At 43.3% G+C, this 19,292-nt stretch overlaps 1 protein-coding gene across 2 annotated transcripts in view; it reads right to left on the bottom strand.

The window, feature by feature from the left end:
• CRIM1 (cysteine rich transmembrane BMP regulator 1) overlaps positions 1–19,292 on the bottom strand; it is a 180,320-nt gene that overhangs the window by 54,793 nt on the left and 106,235 nt on the right. The window contains exons 6-7 of one of the 2 annotated variants that reach the window (XM_036027850.1): positions 10,346–10,528; positions 7,766–7,963 (exon numbers count right to left, since the gene is read on the bottom strand). In XM_036027850.1, the coding sequence (XP_035883743.1) occupies positions 7,766–7,963; positions 10,346–10,528 (381 nt within the window). The remainder of the gene's footprint in view (positions 1–7,765; positions 7,964–10,345; positions 10,529–19,292) is intronic. The other variant, XM_036027849.1, reaches the window with a different exon arrangement.

Raw genomic sequence — 19,292 nt, 5'->3', positions numbered from 1 at the left:
CACAAAAATGCTGTGATATCATATATGCCCATTTCAATACACATGCTGGCCCCTACAAGTCATCAACATACCACCTAGTAAGTGACTTGATTTTTTAAAAAATGAGCACACCACAAGGTACACTTACAACTAAGTGTTATTGCTAAAAGGACTCACGTTGGGAGGCTATATTCTTGTGCTAGAATGCTGTTCATGTTAAAATTCTACTTGAAACTTCTCTTCAGAGTTGCTCTCAGAGCAAATTACCGTGTCACGGAAGACAAAGTGCCTTTATTTTACCGGCACTTTTTGCTTTCCCTGAACGATTTAACCCAGCTCGATCACTCACCTTTCCACCAGACTTAGATGAGAATGACTTTGACTATTTCCTAGAGTCTGATACACCTTTAAAGCTGGGGGCTTACAAAGCTAAAAATATTCAGAAGGATGTACTTAACTGCAGCTCTCACATAAGTTAATAGAGAGGTACCAAAAATATTCTCAATGATCGTATTTCCACAATAACTGTACAGCTTCCCCATATAACTATTTGAAATGAAGACCTCTTCACTTGAATATGTAAATCTTGGCACGTGTAAAAATAATTGCATTACTGTCTAGCTGGACCTTGTATGGCGGAAATAAACAAGCTTCACCTGAAAAGTGCTGTCAGGTGCTTTAAATACAGGTGCATGGAGACCCTTCCGGTCCTTAGAACAGAGGCAAACAGTCAGAGGTGATAAAGACAAGAATTTTAAAATCAGATGGTATAAGAAAGCCACAGTGAGGTAAAGCCAAAAACCTCTTGAAAACTAGAAAACATGATTACTAGTTAAAAATATTAAATTCTGTGAGGTTGACCAAAGCCAAGAGGAAGCCAGTTCTGCTACTTCCGGTCAACAGCTGTACCAGGAAGAAGATGGGATCTCTCTGGTCCAAGTTGGCATGCCTTTTCCGAAGGGCACGGCTCTTAATGACCTTCAGTAACTCCTGTTTGGTTACCTAAGAGTTGTCTCCTGTCCAAAAGAGTTTAACACAGTCTCAGTAGAGATTGTGTTTATTTAAGTTTGCTGGAAAAACATTCCTATCATTTCAAGAATGACTAAATATTTTTCATTCACATAGTTGGCATTCCAGACTCTGTTTTCCTGCCTCTGTTGATTAGATGAAAATTAGCAGGCCTGGGTCTGAACTATTAGCTTCAATTATTATCTCAGTAGGAAAATTATGAGGCTCCCAGCAGTAATGCCCTTTTAGGTATGGGAAAGAGACGGGGTGGGGGGGGGATAAAGAGGTACCTGCCCCCTTGCAGGCCACTTTAGCAGGAAATACCTGACAGCTGTGACTCTGAATGCTGGACCATCAGAGGCAGAGGTTTGTTTGATAGTGTGTTTCAGAATCAGCCTTGAACAATGACATTTTCACGTTATTTGGAATATCTAAAGGCATTTTAAATGACCAGGAAAAATCAAAGCATTAGGAAATTCATCCATAAGCCATTTCTGATGCTCGGGTTCAAGACACAGGCTAACACTGGTCACTGGCTTTGCATTTGCTACTCACCATATGACCTTGTTTGGACAAGAAAAAAAACCCAAAACAAAAAACAGACTGTGCTATATTTTAACTTCCATTTATGGAGCTAGTTTCCAGGATACTTAGAGTTAAAGGAAGAAACAACATGCCTAGGATTCTTTGAGATATTACGAATATTTGGTTATTTTTGGCCCACTAATGGTGGCATGGGATACGGGACTGAAGCCACGCCACCTATAAACTGAGCTTTGATCCCTGTGGTGTGTGCACCGGGATGGTAGTATCACGAGGCCCTGTGGCATCTCTGACTTCACTGCCTCTCAGGTCAGCCAAACTGTGTTTGACTCTCTGCCACAGAAGCAGTAGCTTAATCATCGGAGATACTGTTCAGTGAGAAAGTATGATGGGCAGGGCCGAACACATTTTTTCTGGTTTCAAGGAATTCCTGCCCAGATATGTGCCTGGTACAGACTCTTCTGGCAGCCTGGCAGACGTCGCATTTGAAGGGCAGCTTGGTTCAAACTCTATCATCAGCATTTACGGGAAAGAGTATAGTGCTCCTATGAAACTCGGATGGATGAGGAGAAAGAAGGGCAGTAGGTTTGACAGCTCCCGGACTCCAGCCCTTCAGAGCTGAGAACACAGCACACACTGTGTCGGGGGAGCTGGCACTGGAGTAGCTTACTAAATCCATGGGGGTCAGGAATTGCCCAACACCCTCTCCTCAACACTTCCCAAGTAGGTCCAGGACTCCCCAGGTGAGGGAGCCAGGAGAGTGAGGTGGCGGGAAGAAAGACAGCTGACAGTCTGGTTCAATCATATTTCATCCTAAATCCAGAGAATTAGAAGTAATCCGGGCATAGGAAACGTCTCAGCCCTCCACTTCAAGGCTTGGCTAAGTCTAGCAGAATTATCAGGTCTGCCTGAAACTCAGCTCAGCTTCGGACACCAGCTCTGCCAACAACACTCCTTTAAGTGTTCATTGAAGAAAACTTTTAAAAAGTACTGAAGTATTAATATGTAGAATAATGGGACACTCATACACCCACTACCCAGCTTTGATGATCTACAAATAACTCTTCGATTTACCATCTGAAATGGGATATGGATTTTGCTTTTGTCTCAGAGAAAGAGAAGGAGTAGAAAGGAAATTACCCATTCACCCCACCAGAGTTTGCAGTTTCCTTACTGGCAACCCAAATCACTGAATGTTACCCTGTGAAATACTACCTGTGTTGCTGGAAGTGTTTGAAGAGTGATACTCTTGGTATTGGCTCTGAAATCCCCATGGTCGTCACAGCCATCAGCTCCTCCCGGTAGGAGATCACACGCCCTGGGCCTGAAGAGCAGCCAGCTGGGTGGGATCCAGCCACAGCTCAAGAGGCGGCGGCAGATCAAGCCTGACATCAAGACTTCTCTCTCGCGCGTCAGGTGTCGCAGCCAAGCTGGCCTCACACCTGCCCACATTTCTTGCATTTTTTTAATTTAGTCATCATGGGCAGGCCACATTCATCTCGCAACCAAAAATTCCCTCCCCAACACCTTATCTTACCTTTAATTATAAAACAAACAAAATGTTTCATGGAACATGGTACTCTGCCCTTAGGGTCTCTCTGACATTAAGAATCAGCTTAGGCTGCATGTGTGTGTACCTGATGTAACTGGGGAAAAAATAGCAAATTATTCTCCATAGCTAAGTGTGATGTTAAAATAAAAATTCTCGCCTGTGGATGCAGCTGAACTAACAATGCAGCGGCACCTACACACTCACAAGGTGTGTCTCAGAAGCAGTATATTAAACATGACAGTGAGCATTAGCCTCGGAGGGCCTAGAGGGGCCCTACGAGAACTCTGTGATTCCAGACTTCGGGGGTTGAACTGGGAGAGAATGAGCCACGCCTCACACCCAGGCTTGGAAGGCTGAGTGGCTGCCCCTGGAGGAGGGATGAAAACTGAATGCTCATCAGGAGGGTGAGCGGTCAGTGTGACGCTAATTGGTCTAACTTGCCTCTAGACATCTCAGTCCACTCTGCGTTCTGGTCTCAAAGCACATTTTCACATACAAGCATTCTATCGTTATTCTCTCTTCAACTGATCAGAGGTCCCAACGGCTATCAGCATCCGAGGCTCTGGTTAGGAGATCCTGTGCCCGGGTCTGCAGCCTGACTCAGTAAGAGGAGTCTGCTTGTGATTGGCTAGCCTGGTCTTCCTAACTCACTCACTCATCATTTATTCGCTGACAATTCTAAGCACCTCCTGACCTGGCACGTGCTGTTTTAGAGATCCAAACTAATAATGGTACATTCCTAGCTGACAGGGGACGCAGCCTCTCTCGGACCACTGGCCAACCAGGGGTGCAGTAGTGCCCTGTGCGTATCATGGGCAGTGGGCCTTGTAGAGCCCAGAGCCTGGGCTTCAGGGACACACTGCTCTGCCACTTTGGAGCTCCATGACCTTGGGGAAGTTACCTGACTTCTGTACTTTGGTTTCTGGGATGCTAATTTGGGATTCAGTATTTGCAAAGGAGGGAACTTGTAAGGAGCAAATGTGCTGATGCTCCCGCAGCACTTAGACCTGGCTCATGGTCAGTGTGCAAGACATGTCAGCTACTGTTCTTAAGGGTTACAAATAGGTGATGCAGACAGTGCTGGATGCTGGGGAAGACCTAATCGTGCTGCCTTCTTTTTTTTGTTTTTAGTTTTGAAGGAGATAAGGATATAGCTTCCAGATGTAACCTTAAATTGCAAACTTCATATGCTATTCCATGCATTTCCATATTAGCTCTTTACAAGAGCCAGAAAATAAAAATGATGTGGTTGATGAACAAGAGAAAGAGGAGAGGAAAAGTAGCAGACTCACAATCATGAGGACACAATCAGTTACAGACTCACCAACAGGGATGGCTTATCTGTACACCTGAACTGGGTGTTGACAATAACTTGGTAAGACTTAACCATGAGAGCCCTTAAGTGCCCATTTAAAAAGCACTTAGGTACTTGTGAATCGAGTGAGCTGTCAAGTGACCGCCTGGTCTTTGCAGGCCCCCAGGATCATGTCCCCAGCACTCCAGGAGTAACCAAGCACATCATGTTGTCACTTGGAAGGTATGTACCTTTAATAAGAACCACAGCCACTACACAGTCCCTCCTCCCTGCAAGTCCTACACACCATGTTTGGTAATGCAGTCATTTATCTAGAAAAAAATCTAAACCTGCAATCTTTGTGTGGAGTCCTTTCATAGAATTTCAGGCTCTGACTATGTATCTTGGGACTGCAGCTAATAGGGCGAGGGCCAAAATTTGTTATGCAACTGTGTGCAGAGGAATTTATTGTGTGGATAACCTGCATAAACACCGGTGTTTCTGTTTTTCTCTAAATAATGCTGGATGATTGTGTATTACACATTAACCTTGCTTTTATCTTATTTCATCCAATCCTTTTGCTACATTCTGAAGTCACCGGAAATCCCTTTTAAATATGCTGCTAAGAAAAATATTTTCAAATAGTTCTACAGACTCTCTTGGATCCTACAAACTAAATAATGCAATTCATTCACCTTGTATTATTTTGTAAGTTCTTCTTCTTAATAAAAAATAACCTCGAGTATCATTCACCTTATATTAAGTTTCTTCTTATTATTAATAATAAATGACCTTGTATAGTAGCACTATTACCTGAAGCTGTGCGCTGTTGTTTGATTCCACACCAAAAGAATCTTTCTGGGCTCCTGTTACATCTTAAAATGGGGGGGGGGGGGATCACCGAAAAGCAAACAAAATCTTATATGAAACTCACTATTTACCTAAGTTGAAAACAAAAATAAGACATACAAGATAAATTAGTTCTCTGAGAACCAAACAGGGAATCTTCGAAACGGTCTGATGAAGAGTGTGAAGGAGACACAAAGGAACCAGGACCAGAAGAACCTGTAAGCTTGGGATAAGGAAGCTAAGTCCTGTGAGGCGGGGGCCTGGCCCGGCACGAGGCTGAAGCAGCAAATCCAGGATGTGTCCTGAAGTTCCCCTTCCCTGAGGTCCCCACGTGGGAGGAGAGGGCAGGTGGGAGGTCACGTCAGAAACACCTGGGATCGCTGTCAAACTGCAAAAGATTTCCTCCCCTTAACCACACTCCTATCTCTCCCAGCATCAGCAAGGGAACTAAAAACCGGGGCGTGAGTCAACTGAGATGACATCCGGGAGCAGCGTGAGCAGACAAAAATGTAGCTGAATCCAACAGACTGCTGTACCCCAGCTCAGGCTCCATACTGGCAATTGATCTTGGAGGAAGTGATCTAACCCTTGATAAACTTTAATTTCTACATCTCCAAAATGGACTAATCAGGTCTTCTGCACAGTGGTGTTGTAAGGATTCAGTGAAATCAGGCACACATACAAACCACTCACCCCACATAATCTGAACACGGACGTCCTTTGTCTCCTGGGTTAAATTAAAACAGCCTAAACGTTTTCTGTGAAGTAAACCGGGAGCTGTCCCTCATTCATCTTCGAGTCCAATGGCGTTTGTGAATTACGGGAAGTTCTTAATAATGTTTTGGAATCAATGGCCAACCAAAGCTGCCATTCTTTTCTCAAACAGTGCGAGATTAGATTACAGCTCTGCATGTTTGCAGACGCCCAACTCGAAGGGATCAAAGTAGCATTCCCCGCCCATGCAAACAGTTACAGAGGTAGGAATGAATCGGTTTCACGTATTTTCAGTTCTGTTTACCAACTGCTCTCCTCTCCTCACAATACCTGTGCTAGTGGTGAGGATGAATGCAGCCGAAGGGCTGTGTTCCCTCCATTTCCTTTCAGAAAGGCCCTACTTTTTTTTTTTTTTACACGTTTTCCTAGTCTTACTTTCCATTTATGATTCAAGATTCCTGAAGTTAAAGCGTTAGTGCTTACTGGATTACATATTTCTGCTTTTAATTTTTCTTACGTTATCATGCACGCATATATACTTAAATATTTCACGTTGACAACAGATCGCCTCTAATTCTCAGGGATGCACAGTCCCACCTTCATCTGTTTTGACAAGGCACCCTCTCTTGCAAAGCCAAGTGTACACCAGGCACACATGTTTCGGCACACTCCTTTTGCCAGGACTGAGCCACTCGCTGCCTTTAGGGGATGGGAGGGGCATGCGTGTGAGGGAGTGGATGATTTCCACAGGACTGGCCGGTCACCTGGAAGCCATAAAGTTGTGAAGTGTGGCAGCTGTGCTCTGAACTGGAGTCCTCGGGCTTACATTTTTATATGATTTTTAAGGCCATTCGTTAATAATGCTAACCCCTCGGAGGTTAATGAAGCAAGCCAGGCAGACTCTGAGATGCGAGTTCGTGAACATTTTGGTAGAAGCAGAAGACTTCTTGATAGAGGACTGGGTTTACTGAACGGATTTCTGAAAAGAGCTGTGAGTTCCTTAGTAGCTGTTTTTTTCTCCCCCCTAAAATTCTAGGAGGATTCATCTCCAATACAGATTAATTTTTGACGCACTTCAGTTCACTTTACTACGCAAAAATGCTTAATCACGAATATTCTGTATTGGGTCGGTCAGTCTAAACATTCAACCTCTTTTCTACACTAGCAGAAATGGACGGAGGATTCAGACTGACATGCATGAGTGTGTAAAGAATCTTCCCAGGATGCGGGAAATGGACTGAAATAGAGGTTGAGACATAAGACTGGTTCAGGATGCCTCAGGCTCCTCTCCATTAAACAGATGACAGGTAGGGAATGTAGGAACCAAGACGTAAGTACAAGCCTGAGAGGGACTGCAAAGCCAGCACCACCTCGAAATTGGAAGTAGGACAGGTGCTCAGAGTGAGGACAGAAGGCAGTGAAAACTGCTTCTGATGGCTCCAGGCTCTTTTTCCGGCGGCTCAGACTCCTGGGCTTACGGGAGCATCACAAGTCGAACACGCTATGCTGGAGTCATGGGTCTTATTTCCAATTTTATTTCACTGCACTGACCTTTGGATGTTAATTGGACTTGAAGTGAACTGAATGAAAATGTATGTATTCTTGTGAGGTATTCAGAAAACTGTCTCTGCAGTGGTAAAACAGGCCCCACGATTCTCCTCTGTAAATTTGAAACATTTCCCCCAAATGATAAATTCATCTGTAACTGGTAAGGGCATAAGGCGAACCTTACGCCTGAGGAAGTAACCAACCAACGAGAAGTAATGGTGGAAGCTCGTCCCACACGCGACGCTCGCCAGGCACCCGGGAGGATCCACGAGGCTTACCTTCGCACACGGGGCAGCACTCCCCAGGCACTTTGACGGGGTTCATGCAGTTCTGTCCGCAGACCGTGGCGACGCAGTGGGGCTCTCCGTTGATGCACTGGCAGAACGTGCAGTCGTCTTCCCGCCACCGGTCTCCGTGGGCGCGGATCTGCCCACTGGCATAGCAGCCGGCGGGGTTGTTAAACGGATACACTGGATCTGAATTAAAGCATAAGTTCACGGTAAAATCTAGGGCATTCTACATGTCTTATCTCTGCCTGAATGTAGGCACATTTCTCCCAGGTTCCAGTTATTAGCAGTTCTTTTCCAGCTGTGAGCAGCAGCAGCTCAGGGCTGCACAAGGTATCTGTCTCTCTGGGGACACGGAAAAGCCGCTGTCACACTGAATTTATGTCCACCCCCAAGCACACAGGACGGGGAATCTGCAGCATAAAAACCAATTGCGGGTGTTATCACTTCATAAAGTTGCACAACTCTGGGCACGGAGCTGGGGGTTGGTAATTAGAAAACTCAGATCCACCTTAGGCTCTGACAGCGCCTTCCAAGTTGTCCATTTACATGTTTATCACACCTCAGTTTCACTCCCTGTGAAGTGGAAAGGATAATGCCCCCGTCTAACTTCGAGTGATACTGTTACTTCCGGGACGAACAGAACTCTATCTCATGGCGCCTGGGGGTCCATGTGGGCAACAGTGAGGAGAGCACCAGCTCTCCCTGTGGCCTTGCTCACGACAGGGCTGGTTGAGACACACCGTGGGGGTCACTGCTTATGCCTTGCAGGGAAAACTAAACCTACACTGTGTTTCTCCCTGTGAGCTGGCAGCCAAGCGAGGATGAAAGACAAAAGCAGCCAAGACTACTATAAAATAAAATGTTTTCTGAGGTTGTCGACCAGGACATAAATGCTGCATACAAAGTCCCCAAATACCATGATAATGGAGTGACTAGATAAATCACTCAATTTCCTTTTTTTTTTAGAAACACATAAAATCTGGTCTCAACAAGCAAGTGCTGCTATGATGGGAGGGAAGTCCACACAATCCTGAGTTTGGTCCTCTTTATTCTAAAGAGGTCACAGGGCATTCTAAGAAAGAAGCCAACATTCAGAATCACGCAGCCACCTCTTTAGAAAGCCAATCTTCCAGAGATGGAAGTGGCCGAGAGCCCTGAGTGAGATAAGACTTTACAAATTCCTTTATAAAGATGACGCTGCATACTTCACTTCTACTTTGAGCCTGGGCCTGAATGCTAGGAGGTGAGACGTAACCAGGTCTGTGCCCAAACAACTGTCCTGATTACTACACAGAGGTTCCCAGCCACGTTCTTACACCACCACCTGCTACGCAGTTTCAGAGACGACTGCTGACTCGGGGAAGGCTGGGAACAAATCCATGGGGAAGGTTCAAAGCTTGGTGTGATTTTTAAAAATCCCAAAGACATCTAAAGACTGAACCACCTCTCTCCTATGTTGGCTAAAATAATTTCTAACAGGGGAAAAGACTTCATTGCTATGAATTATTGCTCAATGTCAGGAATGTAGCTGGTATACTTTAAACACGTTCTGATCTTCCATACGATGTACTAAGTACAACTCAAACACGGAGAGGGACTTTAGGAAATCAGAGACAAGTACGGCACATGACACGGCATTCTGTCCTCCCGCTCCGTATATCAGGCACGATGGACACACCTGCCTTCACACTGCAGGCCCGTGGCCCAGCTGGCACAAGCAGGCTTGCAGGGCGCTCCCCCCCGGGGAACGGCGCAGCGTGTGAGACAAAAGACACAGGCGGGACGCACTGTTCCTGGCTTCACCGTGCACTCAGACAAGTGACTGCATTTCTGAACTTGAGTATCTTAATCCCTAAAAGGTATGGGTTGTAGTAAATGAGGTTTGGAGTTATCATTCTGAAATGTGTATTATTTGTGAATACCAAACATGGGAAGGCGGAGCCTGTTTAAGGAACATGAAACTATTACTTTTTGGAGGGAAGAAGGGAAAATGGAACGGGTTCTGAGAGCCTTGGTTGGGTCTCCAGCTGGTGGCCCCACCATGCCACAAGACGACCCCAATATCTCCACCACACATTCTCAAAGGAGGGGGAGCAGCAGGGTCCTGATCCCACTCGGAGGGGCTTGGGTAATGGGAAGGACAAAGGGTGAGTTCCTCTCTCAGCTGAATGGCTGAGACTGTGAGTGGTGACGGCTGTCCTGCCCCAGCTGAGCAATCCGAGGAGAGCAGGAGGTGAATCCCAGGGTCACGGTGAACAGAACATCCCCAGGACTCGCTGACAACTATTGGAACCGCAGGGGCAGAACAGAAAGCACTCGCAGGAAATCTCATGTTGACCCGTGGGGACAGGTGATCGGCTGTCTACACCCAGGACGTAACTTCCTTTGGGGCAGAATTTTCACAGTCTATGTGGCGTTACCAGTCCTCAAAGAGAGACCACGATGTCATAAAACAGGAACTCCTTCAACAATCCTCTCTTTTGGGGTGAGTCTGAACTAGGTCAGTTTTGACACTAAAACTCTGAGCCATGAATATTCACATTCATCTTTAATTAGCGCAATCCTCACCTTCACACACCGGGCAGCACTCCCCTTCGGGCACATAGTACCTCTCGCAGCTCAGCTCGCCGCACTGGGCCGTGAAGCAGATGGACACGCCCCCTTGGCATTTGCAGTACCGACAGTTGTCCATTCGAAACAGGTCTCCATCATTATACTCCACATTGTTGATCACGCAGAATGGCTTTGTTTCTGAAAGGAGTTCAAACAAACAAGGCATATTCAAAGTCATTTCTGAGCTGTTTCCTCTTACGTTTTTTTTCAAACAGTCTCTAGAAAATTGTGTCTTTTGGCAGGGGGTCATAATTCAATGGAAACTTACTAAACTCAATATAATTTCTTGTAATAAGCAATAAAGCAATGTTAAGTGAACAAAACACACTGTTATACTCTTTGCCCCAAGTAATAGAACTTCCCCTTAGCAAAATCTATGCTGACTTCCCCTACTCCAAAGAAAGGGAACCATCTGCCCGTGACCTTCACATCACTAATGTGAGCTTTAAAGAGATTACATCTGTGTAGATAAACCAGCCTCTACCTCAAAGAAATGATCCCGTCTTCACATTAGGTTTTGTTCTACCTCAAAAATTTAGCTAGGCTCTTTTGGAGGTGATACTCTTCTGTTTCTCCTTGGGTACCATCTACATGCTTTTTTCTCTCCATGTGGTTTAATAATGTATAATTTTAATAGTAGTTGGCCTTTAACAAAACTATTTCTATGTGCATTACTTATGTCATCCCAGTAACACAAGCCCGATGTAGATATTCTTATCCCAAGTTTAGAAGTGAGTGGATCCTATGGAATTTGCTAAAGTCATAGATTGAGCAAATGACAGAAGCAAAAACAGCTCTTCAATGGAAACCTTGTGAACTTCCCACTGTGTTTCAAGGTGGTGCTCTTTAAAAGGCTCAATGTCCTGCCTTTAGAATGTCTTCTCACCATGACACCCAATGATTTTAAATTTTTCTCTCTGCTCTGAAAAACTCTCCCTAAATTCATTTCTTATCTTTAATTTTGGTTGACTTAAGGGAACTCCCACCAAAGATATCACAAGAAAAGGAAAACTACAGGACAATATTTCTTGTGAATGTAGATATAAACATCCTAAAAAAAAAATACTAAGAGACTGATTCTGGCAATATACAAAAAAGATTAAATACCATGACCAAGTGGAATTTATTCCAAGAATGCAAAGTTGGGTTTAATATCCAAAAACCAATTATGTAATATGGCAGGTCAACAGAATAAAGAACAAAAATAGCATAATCAACTCAATGACAAAAAATCATTTGACAGAGTCATCTACCCTTTCATTATACAAAACATCCAATAAAGCAGGACTAGAAGGGGCCATCCTCAACTTGGTAAACGGAGTCTATGGAAAATTCACTGCTAACACCACACCTCACAGTGAAAGACCGAGTGCTTTCCCCATAAGATCGGGAATAAGGCAACGATGGCCACTCGCACCACTACGGATCAGTACTGTATTGGAGGTTCTAGCTAAGGCGATTGGGGAAGAAAAGAAAGAAAAGGTATTCAGATTGGAAAGGGAAGAGTAAAACTATTGCTAGTTGCAAATGACATGATCTTGTTTGTTAAAAACATTCTAAGGAATCTACTAAAACATTATCAAAACTAATTGAACAAGTTTACAGAATTTCAGGTAAAACTGTAAGCTCTAATGAACTGTATATCTACACACTAGCAGTGGACAATCTGAAAATGATGTCGAAACAATGTCATTCACAATAGCATCAATAAGAATAAAAGTAGTATATTTAATAAATGAAGTGCAAAACCTGCACTGTGAAAACTACAAAACGTTGTTTAAAGAAATAAAAGGCCTTAATAAGTGGAAAGACACCCCATGTTCATGAACTGGAAGATTATGTGGGTAAGATAAAATATTCTCAAAATTGATCTACATATTCAATGCAATTCCTATCAAACACAGGTAATCCTTTTGTAGAAATTACAGACCAGTCCTAAAACTCACACGGAAATGCACGGGACCCAGAACTGACAAAACAATCTTGAAAAGGAAAACAAAGTTGGAGGACTCGGACTTTCCCGACATCAAGACCTGCTACAATGCCACAGTAGGCAAGGCAGTGTGACACTGGCATAAGAATAGATATACAGTTCAATTAATCGAGAATTCAGCGTTTAGAAATATACTCTTACATTTATTGACTTTTGACATGGGTGCGAAGATAATCCATTGAGGGAAAGAACCGGTTTATCAACAAAGAGTGCTGGGGCCACTGATATCCACGTGGGAAAAAATGAGAATGAACCACTATGTATTACCTCATATAAAACAATGAACTCCAGATGAATCACAGAGCTATGATTTCACTCTCATAGCTACAACTATATACCTCTTAGAAGAAAACATGAGTAAATCTTTGTAATTTTGGATTTGGCAAAGGTTTCCTAGATATGACACCAAAAACAGAAGCAACAAAAGAAAAAGAATTAAATTGGATTTCATCAATGTCTGCCCTTCAAAGACCACCACCAAGAAAGCACAAAGGTAACCCATGGAAAAGGAGAATATATTTGCAAATCATATACCTGAAAATGAGTTCTATCCTTTTATAACTGTGAATATATGAAGTACTCTTATAACAATAAAAAAAATAACCCAAACTGAAAAAGGAGCAAACTTTTGAATAGATGTTATTCCAAATAAGATACAGAAATGGCCAATAAACACAAGAAAATATGCTTAATATTATTAGCTATTAGGGAATACAAATCAAAATCACAGTGAAACACTATTTCATATGCTTAGAAGGCTATAATGAAAAAGCTATAGATGCACATGGACGAGGATGTGGAAAAATTAGAATGCTCACACACTGCTGGTGAGCACGTAGAGGTGCAGCTGCTCTGGAGAACGGCTGGCAGTTCCTCAAAACAGTAACTGTAGAGTTACCATATAATCCAGCACCTCCAATCCTCGGTATACGGGTATACCATTTTGTTTACCCATGCATCCGATGGTGGAGATTGAGACTTTTTTTTTTGGCTCTTGTAAATAATGCTGCTATGAACATTTGTATACAAGTTTTTGTATTGGTATATATTTTTATTTCTCTTGGGTATACGAGGTCTGTCCAGCCATGTAATATGAAAAACAGAGATGTTTACTGAAGAAGATACAAGATACAAGAAACACTGTACACAGGACAATGATGCCTCAGTCCCCTTCAAAGTAGGCACCTTGGGACCTCACACAGTTCTGCCAACTGCCACTGGCTACCCCATTGTATTTTCCTGAATCTCATGGATGGACTGAAATCTTTTCCCTTTCAAAGGTGATTTTGGTTTGGGGAAAAGCCAGAAGTTGCAGGGTCCAAATAAAGGCTGTAGAGCACAGGGGGCGAACACAAGGCCCATGGGCAGCCCTCCACCTTGTTTTATTCGGCCCGGCACCTTGTTTCTACCTGGCAGCAACGCCAAGCTCTCACTTAACTCTGTTCAGGAGGAGCTACATTTATACAGTCCTAAAATTACATTTGGCTTTTGAAGGCAACCACAAGGTTGATGTGGCTCCCAGTGAAAATGAGTTTGATACCCCTGCTGTAGAGGGGCTGAGTCATGTGGGTGATTTCATGTTTAGCCAAAAAACTGTGCATGAATGTGATGCCTGAGTAGGCAGGCGTGTTGTCATGATGAAGATGCCAATCACCTGTTACCCATAGCTGCAGCCTTTGGAATCATCTGAACAGTTTCCACAGAGGAATGTTCAAGCGTAATGAAAATATGATGCAGATTCATTGCTCCACTTAGTCATTTTGAGTGTGATGGCCACATAGTACACATGCTCACTCAACAGTGTCTGCTGCCCCACTGAGTAGCAGAGTGAAATCATCATTGTTCACACATGCTCCTTCCAGTCCACTCTCCCTGGCTGCCAGGTTACACTGATGTCGTACAAACCCTTCTCGTTATATTAAAAATGGCTGGACTTTTTCCAGACAGACCTTGTATATCCAAACAATCAAAATATTACTTAGCCATAAGGGAAAAAAATGCAGTTCTGATATATACAATTAACATCAATGAACCTTGAAAACATTAAATGAAAGAAGCCAGTCATGAAAGACCTACTGTATAATTCTACTTATATGAAATGCCCACAATAAGCACATCTATGGAGACAGAAGGCAGATTACTGGTTGCTTAGGTCTGGGGGCTTTGTGGGGAAATGAGAAGGGACTGCTAATGAGTTCCAGAGTACTGGGGGGAGGGGCTGATGAAAGTGGTTTAAAATTGGTCGTGATGATGATTACACAACTCTGGGGACACGTCAAAACACTGAATTGCACGGTCTCATTTAATGGATTGCATGGTACGTGTTTCAATAAATCTGGTACAATCAAAATACTCCCAGGCGGAAGAATGTTCTCCTGAGCTAAGACACCCTGTTTAAGAAGGTGAGGAAAGCTGAGTTATGATACACATGCCTTGCATGGACCCCTCTATCCAACATCATTTCTTAATATGTTACCTTGAGTGTTCGAAATAGACTCTCCCTGCATTTGGCATGCACAGTGTCCAGCACAAATAACACCCTTTTTTATTACAAACACTTTTATTACAAAATCTTTTTTTTACAAAATCATAAGCATGTAATTCCGTAACATAACATTATCACACTCAAACACACCATATTCGAGGTAAAATGTTCAAATTAAAGCTATAAATTATCACACACCTATTATTACCGGACCAACCACACTTAAGCAGGTGTTACTTCTGTCAGACCTTGTATCTACATTTGTATCGTATTGAATGACGATGGCTTTCTCACTCGATTTTATAACAATCTCTCTAGAGAGGATGGAACAAGTATCGATATCTATTTCTTCAACGAGGATAATGGAATTTAAAGTGGTCAGAAGACTTGCTTAAAGTCTCATAACCAGTCAGAGACAAGCTGTGTGTATGTGTTGACACAGGTGGTACATGTATCTGCACCTGTTTCCCTGTGCTTGCTGGGTGTAGTATTTCTTTTTTTCAGAAAATTAACGGTATGTTGAAAAGAATCATTCACCTATATACGTTTAGCCATACTAATCTGAGCAGAGATCAGAAGGACTTGGGCAATGAGACCTCAAGTTCCAAAATACAGAAAGTGGGGTGCTTTGACAAATCAGACCTGCACACTAGGGGTGAGGCAAAACAGTATACTCAGACCATGCTGAGCACCCACTCAAACTGAAGAAAAAATTTTCACACACCAATCAATATCAATTACTTGGCTGCATTAACCAGCCACATCTATCATCTGGGTGAAGCCACAAATTTCGGTGTAAGATTTGAAGAAGTTAGGAAGGAAGATTCTGGTTATGAATAAAGTGGTTCCAGACGAACTTGTGTTTATGGGGAGGCGCACTGAAGCATAAGCAGCAGGGCGCAGGACTGATGTGCGGCCTGGGCCGGTTAGGTCTCACTAGCTAATGCCCAGAGAGCCAGGGAGTGGGATTTAGAGTGCACTGTTGGTGGGAGTGCAGACTGGCACAGCCACTGTGGAAAACCGTGTGGAATTTCCTCAAAAAATTAAAAATGGAACTGCCTTTCGATCCAGTGATTCTACTGCTGGAATTATACCCTAAGAATCCTGAAACACAAATTCAAAAGAACCTGGGCACCCCTGTGTTCACAGCTGTGCTATTTACAATAGCTGAATGCTGAACACAGCCTAAGTGCCCATCAACAAATGAGTGGATCAAAACACTGTGCTACATTTATAGAATGGAATACTACACAGCAGGAAAAAAGAAGGAAGTCCTACCTTTCACAATAGCATGGATGGAACTGGAGAGCTTTATGCCAAGTGAAATAAGCCAGGTGGCAAAAGACAAATACCATCTGATCTCACTTACAAGAAGAACCTAATATACAAAACAAACAAGGAAAATAGAACCAGAGGCATGGAAACAAGGAACAGGCTGACCGTGACCAAAGAGGAGGAGGAGGGGGATAAAAGGGGAAAGAAGGGGAAGGGACTAGTCAAGGAACAGGTATAAATGAACCATGGATATGGACAATAGGGTGGGGACTGACTGTGGGAGCAGGGGGGACAGGGCAGGGGAGAGAAATGGGGGAAAAGTGGGACAACTGTAATAGAACAACAATTACACACACACACACACCCCACAATGAAATTCCAATTTGACACTGCTGCAGAATTTATAGAGGCTCTTCAGAAAAGTGCATGATACAAAGGCTGGCAGTGGTCTCTGAGGACCAACAACCAAGTACTTCTTTACCTGTTGGGGATAGATGCGAATCTCAGAACAGTGTGGGGATTACCACAACCTCTGCAAGAGGGCAATTTAAACGGCCGAGGAAAAGAAAAAAAAAATACTACAAAGAAGTAACTTGCTACATAATTTGTATTTTTCAATGCAGAGATGCATTAAAAAAGATGAGATGCATACTAAAAAAGTATCTCTTTAGTGCTTTGTGTTTTGTGTTGGCCCAATTAAATTTTATCTTTCTAAGTTCTGAAATCTTCTCTTCCCCCTTAATATAGGGTCCAGCAGAAGTAATACCACTGAGTGTGGTTGGTAGGGTAATAACATAGGTGTAGTAATTTATAGTCTTAATTTGAACATTTCCCCTAAAATGTCACATGGTGTGCTTAAGTGTGACATTGTTATGTTACAGAATTACATGATTATGATTTTGCAATAAAAGATTTTTATGTAATAAAATAGGGGGGTTATTTGTGCCGGACCCTGTATATTCCAGACCCCCTGGGGGGGGGGAAAGCCTGGTAGTACTGACTGTTAATAACCTTGACTGCCTGCCACACTACACTGATTGGCAGATGGTGATAGGTATACAGTGTCAATGGAGGAAAAGACTAGAATATAGAACTTCACATCAGCAGGAAGAAATGTAAACAGTTACAGTTGCTGCCTTTTCTCTTCAATCTCCTAGTAAAAAACAGCTAATATTTTGCCTCTGGTCTCGTCTCACAGCGAGTGGTGAGCTGTACAAGAAGCCGAGAGGGTAGACATCATAAGCCAAAAGAGACACCACTGTATACCAGGGGAGAATCATCTGAAAATTTCTCCATCAGTCAACAGCAAGCTGATATAAACACAAAGACAGGCTCATGGATAAAAACCTTTATTTCTCCTATGGAGGAAGGGAGTTGGCATGCTATAGTATGCCAAGCAGATACTATTTAGGGATAAGAAAAACAGAACAATACTTATAAAGGACTGCAAAAGATTATATCACTCTTTGAGCAAGATTCACTTGATAAGTTTCCAGGAACAGGATGGATGCTCAGTAAATACATATTAAGTGGAGTGTTTCCAAGTGCCACATTCACTCTGTCACTGCAGAAATAGACAGTCTGTCCCTAGGAACATTCCTGAGCAGTACTGCTGTACAGACAGTGGATTCTCAATAGATGTTTTTATACTAATTTTCTTATTAACAGACTTCAGGTCTGAGTTTTCTAGACCGAAATTTTACATAAGGATCAAGCTGACTTTGGGTATGGCTCCCCTGTAACTGATCCGTTTTACAGGTCAGTTTCTGAGGCTGGAAGAGTCAGTTATTGGCTAAGAGGCGCAAAACAAAATGTTCTCTTTTATTTAGACTTTTGTCATATGCACTGAACAACTGATTGTATCTAAGAAACCAAATATTTCACATTCTACGCCTGAGATTTCAAACACTGATGTGTGTGGGCAGGGCAGAGGTGGGCCAGGGTAAGACAATAGGGTGTCCTGGCCCCAGATCGAGAGCACATGCCCATGTAAAAGGAAGGGCAGTCACTTGGCTCTGGTGGACAGATGATAAAAGTTTTGTCTGTGGGCCGGAGCAGATACAGGGCTGTTTTTTGAGGGATGTCTGGGATTGTTCCACCACGTCTATGAAGATCACCCTTCTAGGTGAGGGTTTGGATGACTTCTAAGTTTACATAAAAGGAGCCCCAGCATGCCATCTGTCCCTTTGGTTTCTAAACAACAGGGCCCTTGTTCAGCCAACACCTCCCGAGTCCGGCCTTCATCAGAGAATGTGGTCACAAACCATCACAATCTGGTTGGCAACCCGCCCAGCCTTCCACCAAAACACAACCAAAACAAACCAAACCACAAAGGGAGGTAATGTTTATAGAGAATGTTCTCTCCACCTATTCACCCAAGCGAATGTTTTCAAAACTCAGGAGTTCCTGAATTCTCTGAACATTTTGTAATCTTGTGTTTTCCTTCAATGTGTATTGTTTAAAAAAAACAAAACAATGTAAGCAGATGGGTTATCTGGATGGCAGCTCAGGAACTGAGTGCCACCGTGCAATCTCCGTTTCTGCACGTGGGGTCTGTTGTGTTACCACGCGCCCACTGCCCTCTGAACTGGGTTTTCCCTATCTATTCCTCCATGTGGTGGGAGCCTCGAAATCAAGAGACTATGGATGCTACAGGCATCTAGGTTCTAGCCGTGTGTCAAAATGATCTCCGAGACCTGCTTTCACTGAGCTGCATTTTCATATTCGCTTTTGCTTTGTATAGAGAAGAGTAGCCACAGGAAACAGGTTTTTGCACTGGTGGTATCAGAACAAGAGAGGACATCATCTACTGCATCTTGTCAAGTTTCCATAAGAGATGAGTGTTGCCCTGTCCAGTGAGTGGGCTTCTCTTCTCTAAAAATCAGGACAGTGGATCTGACCCTGCCTCCCTTTCCTCTGGTGGCCAGGCAGCCGAGAGCCTGCCAGCATTGGGCAGACAGATGCTTATGGCCTGCATACCTGCGGGCACTTTCTTTTTACTTTTCTCTTTCAGCTAACTCAGGACGAGTTTCTACTAACAGTAGGACGGGAAATAAGACAAGGATCACTCAACACTTTCAATCTTTATGGACTGCTCTATGGTTCTGATTCTCCTTTTTCATTAATAATCTTCCTGTTCTCACTGAAAA

This window comes from Phyllostomus discolor, chromosome 6, assembly GCF_004126475.2.
Source record: "Phyllostomus discolor isolate MPI-MPIP mPhyDis1 chromosome 6, mPhyDis1.pri.v3, whole genome shotgun sequence".
NCBI classification, from domain to species: Eukaryota; Metazoa; Chordata; class Mammalia; order Chiroptera; family Phyllostomidae; genus Phyllostomus; species Phyllostomus discolor.
Note: the sequence above shows the minus strand (reverse complement) of the source record. Positions and strands in the feature narration are given on the sequence as shown.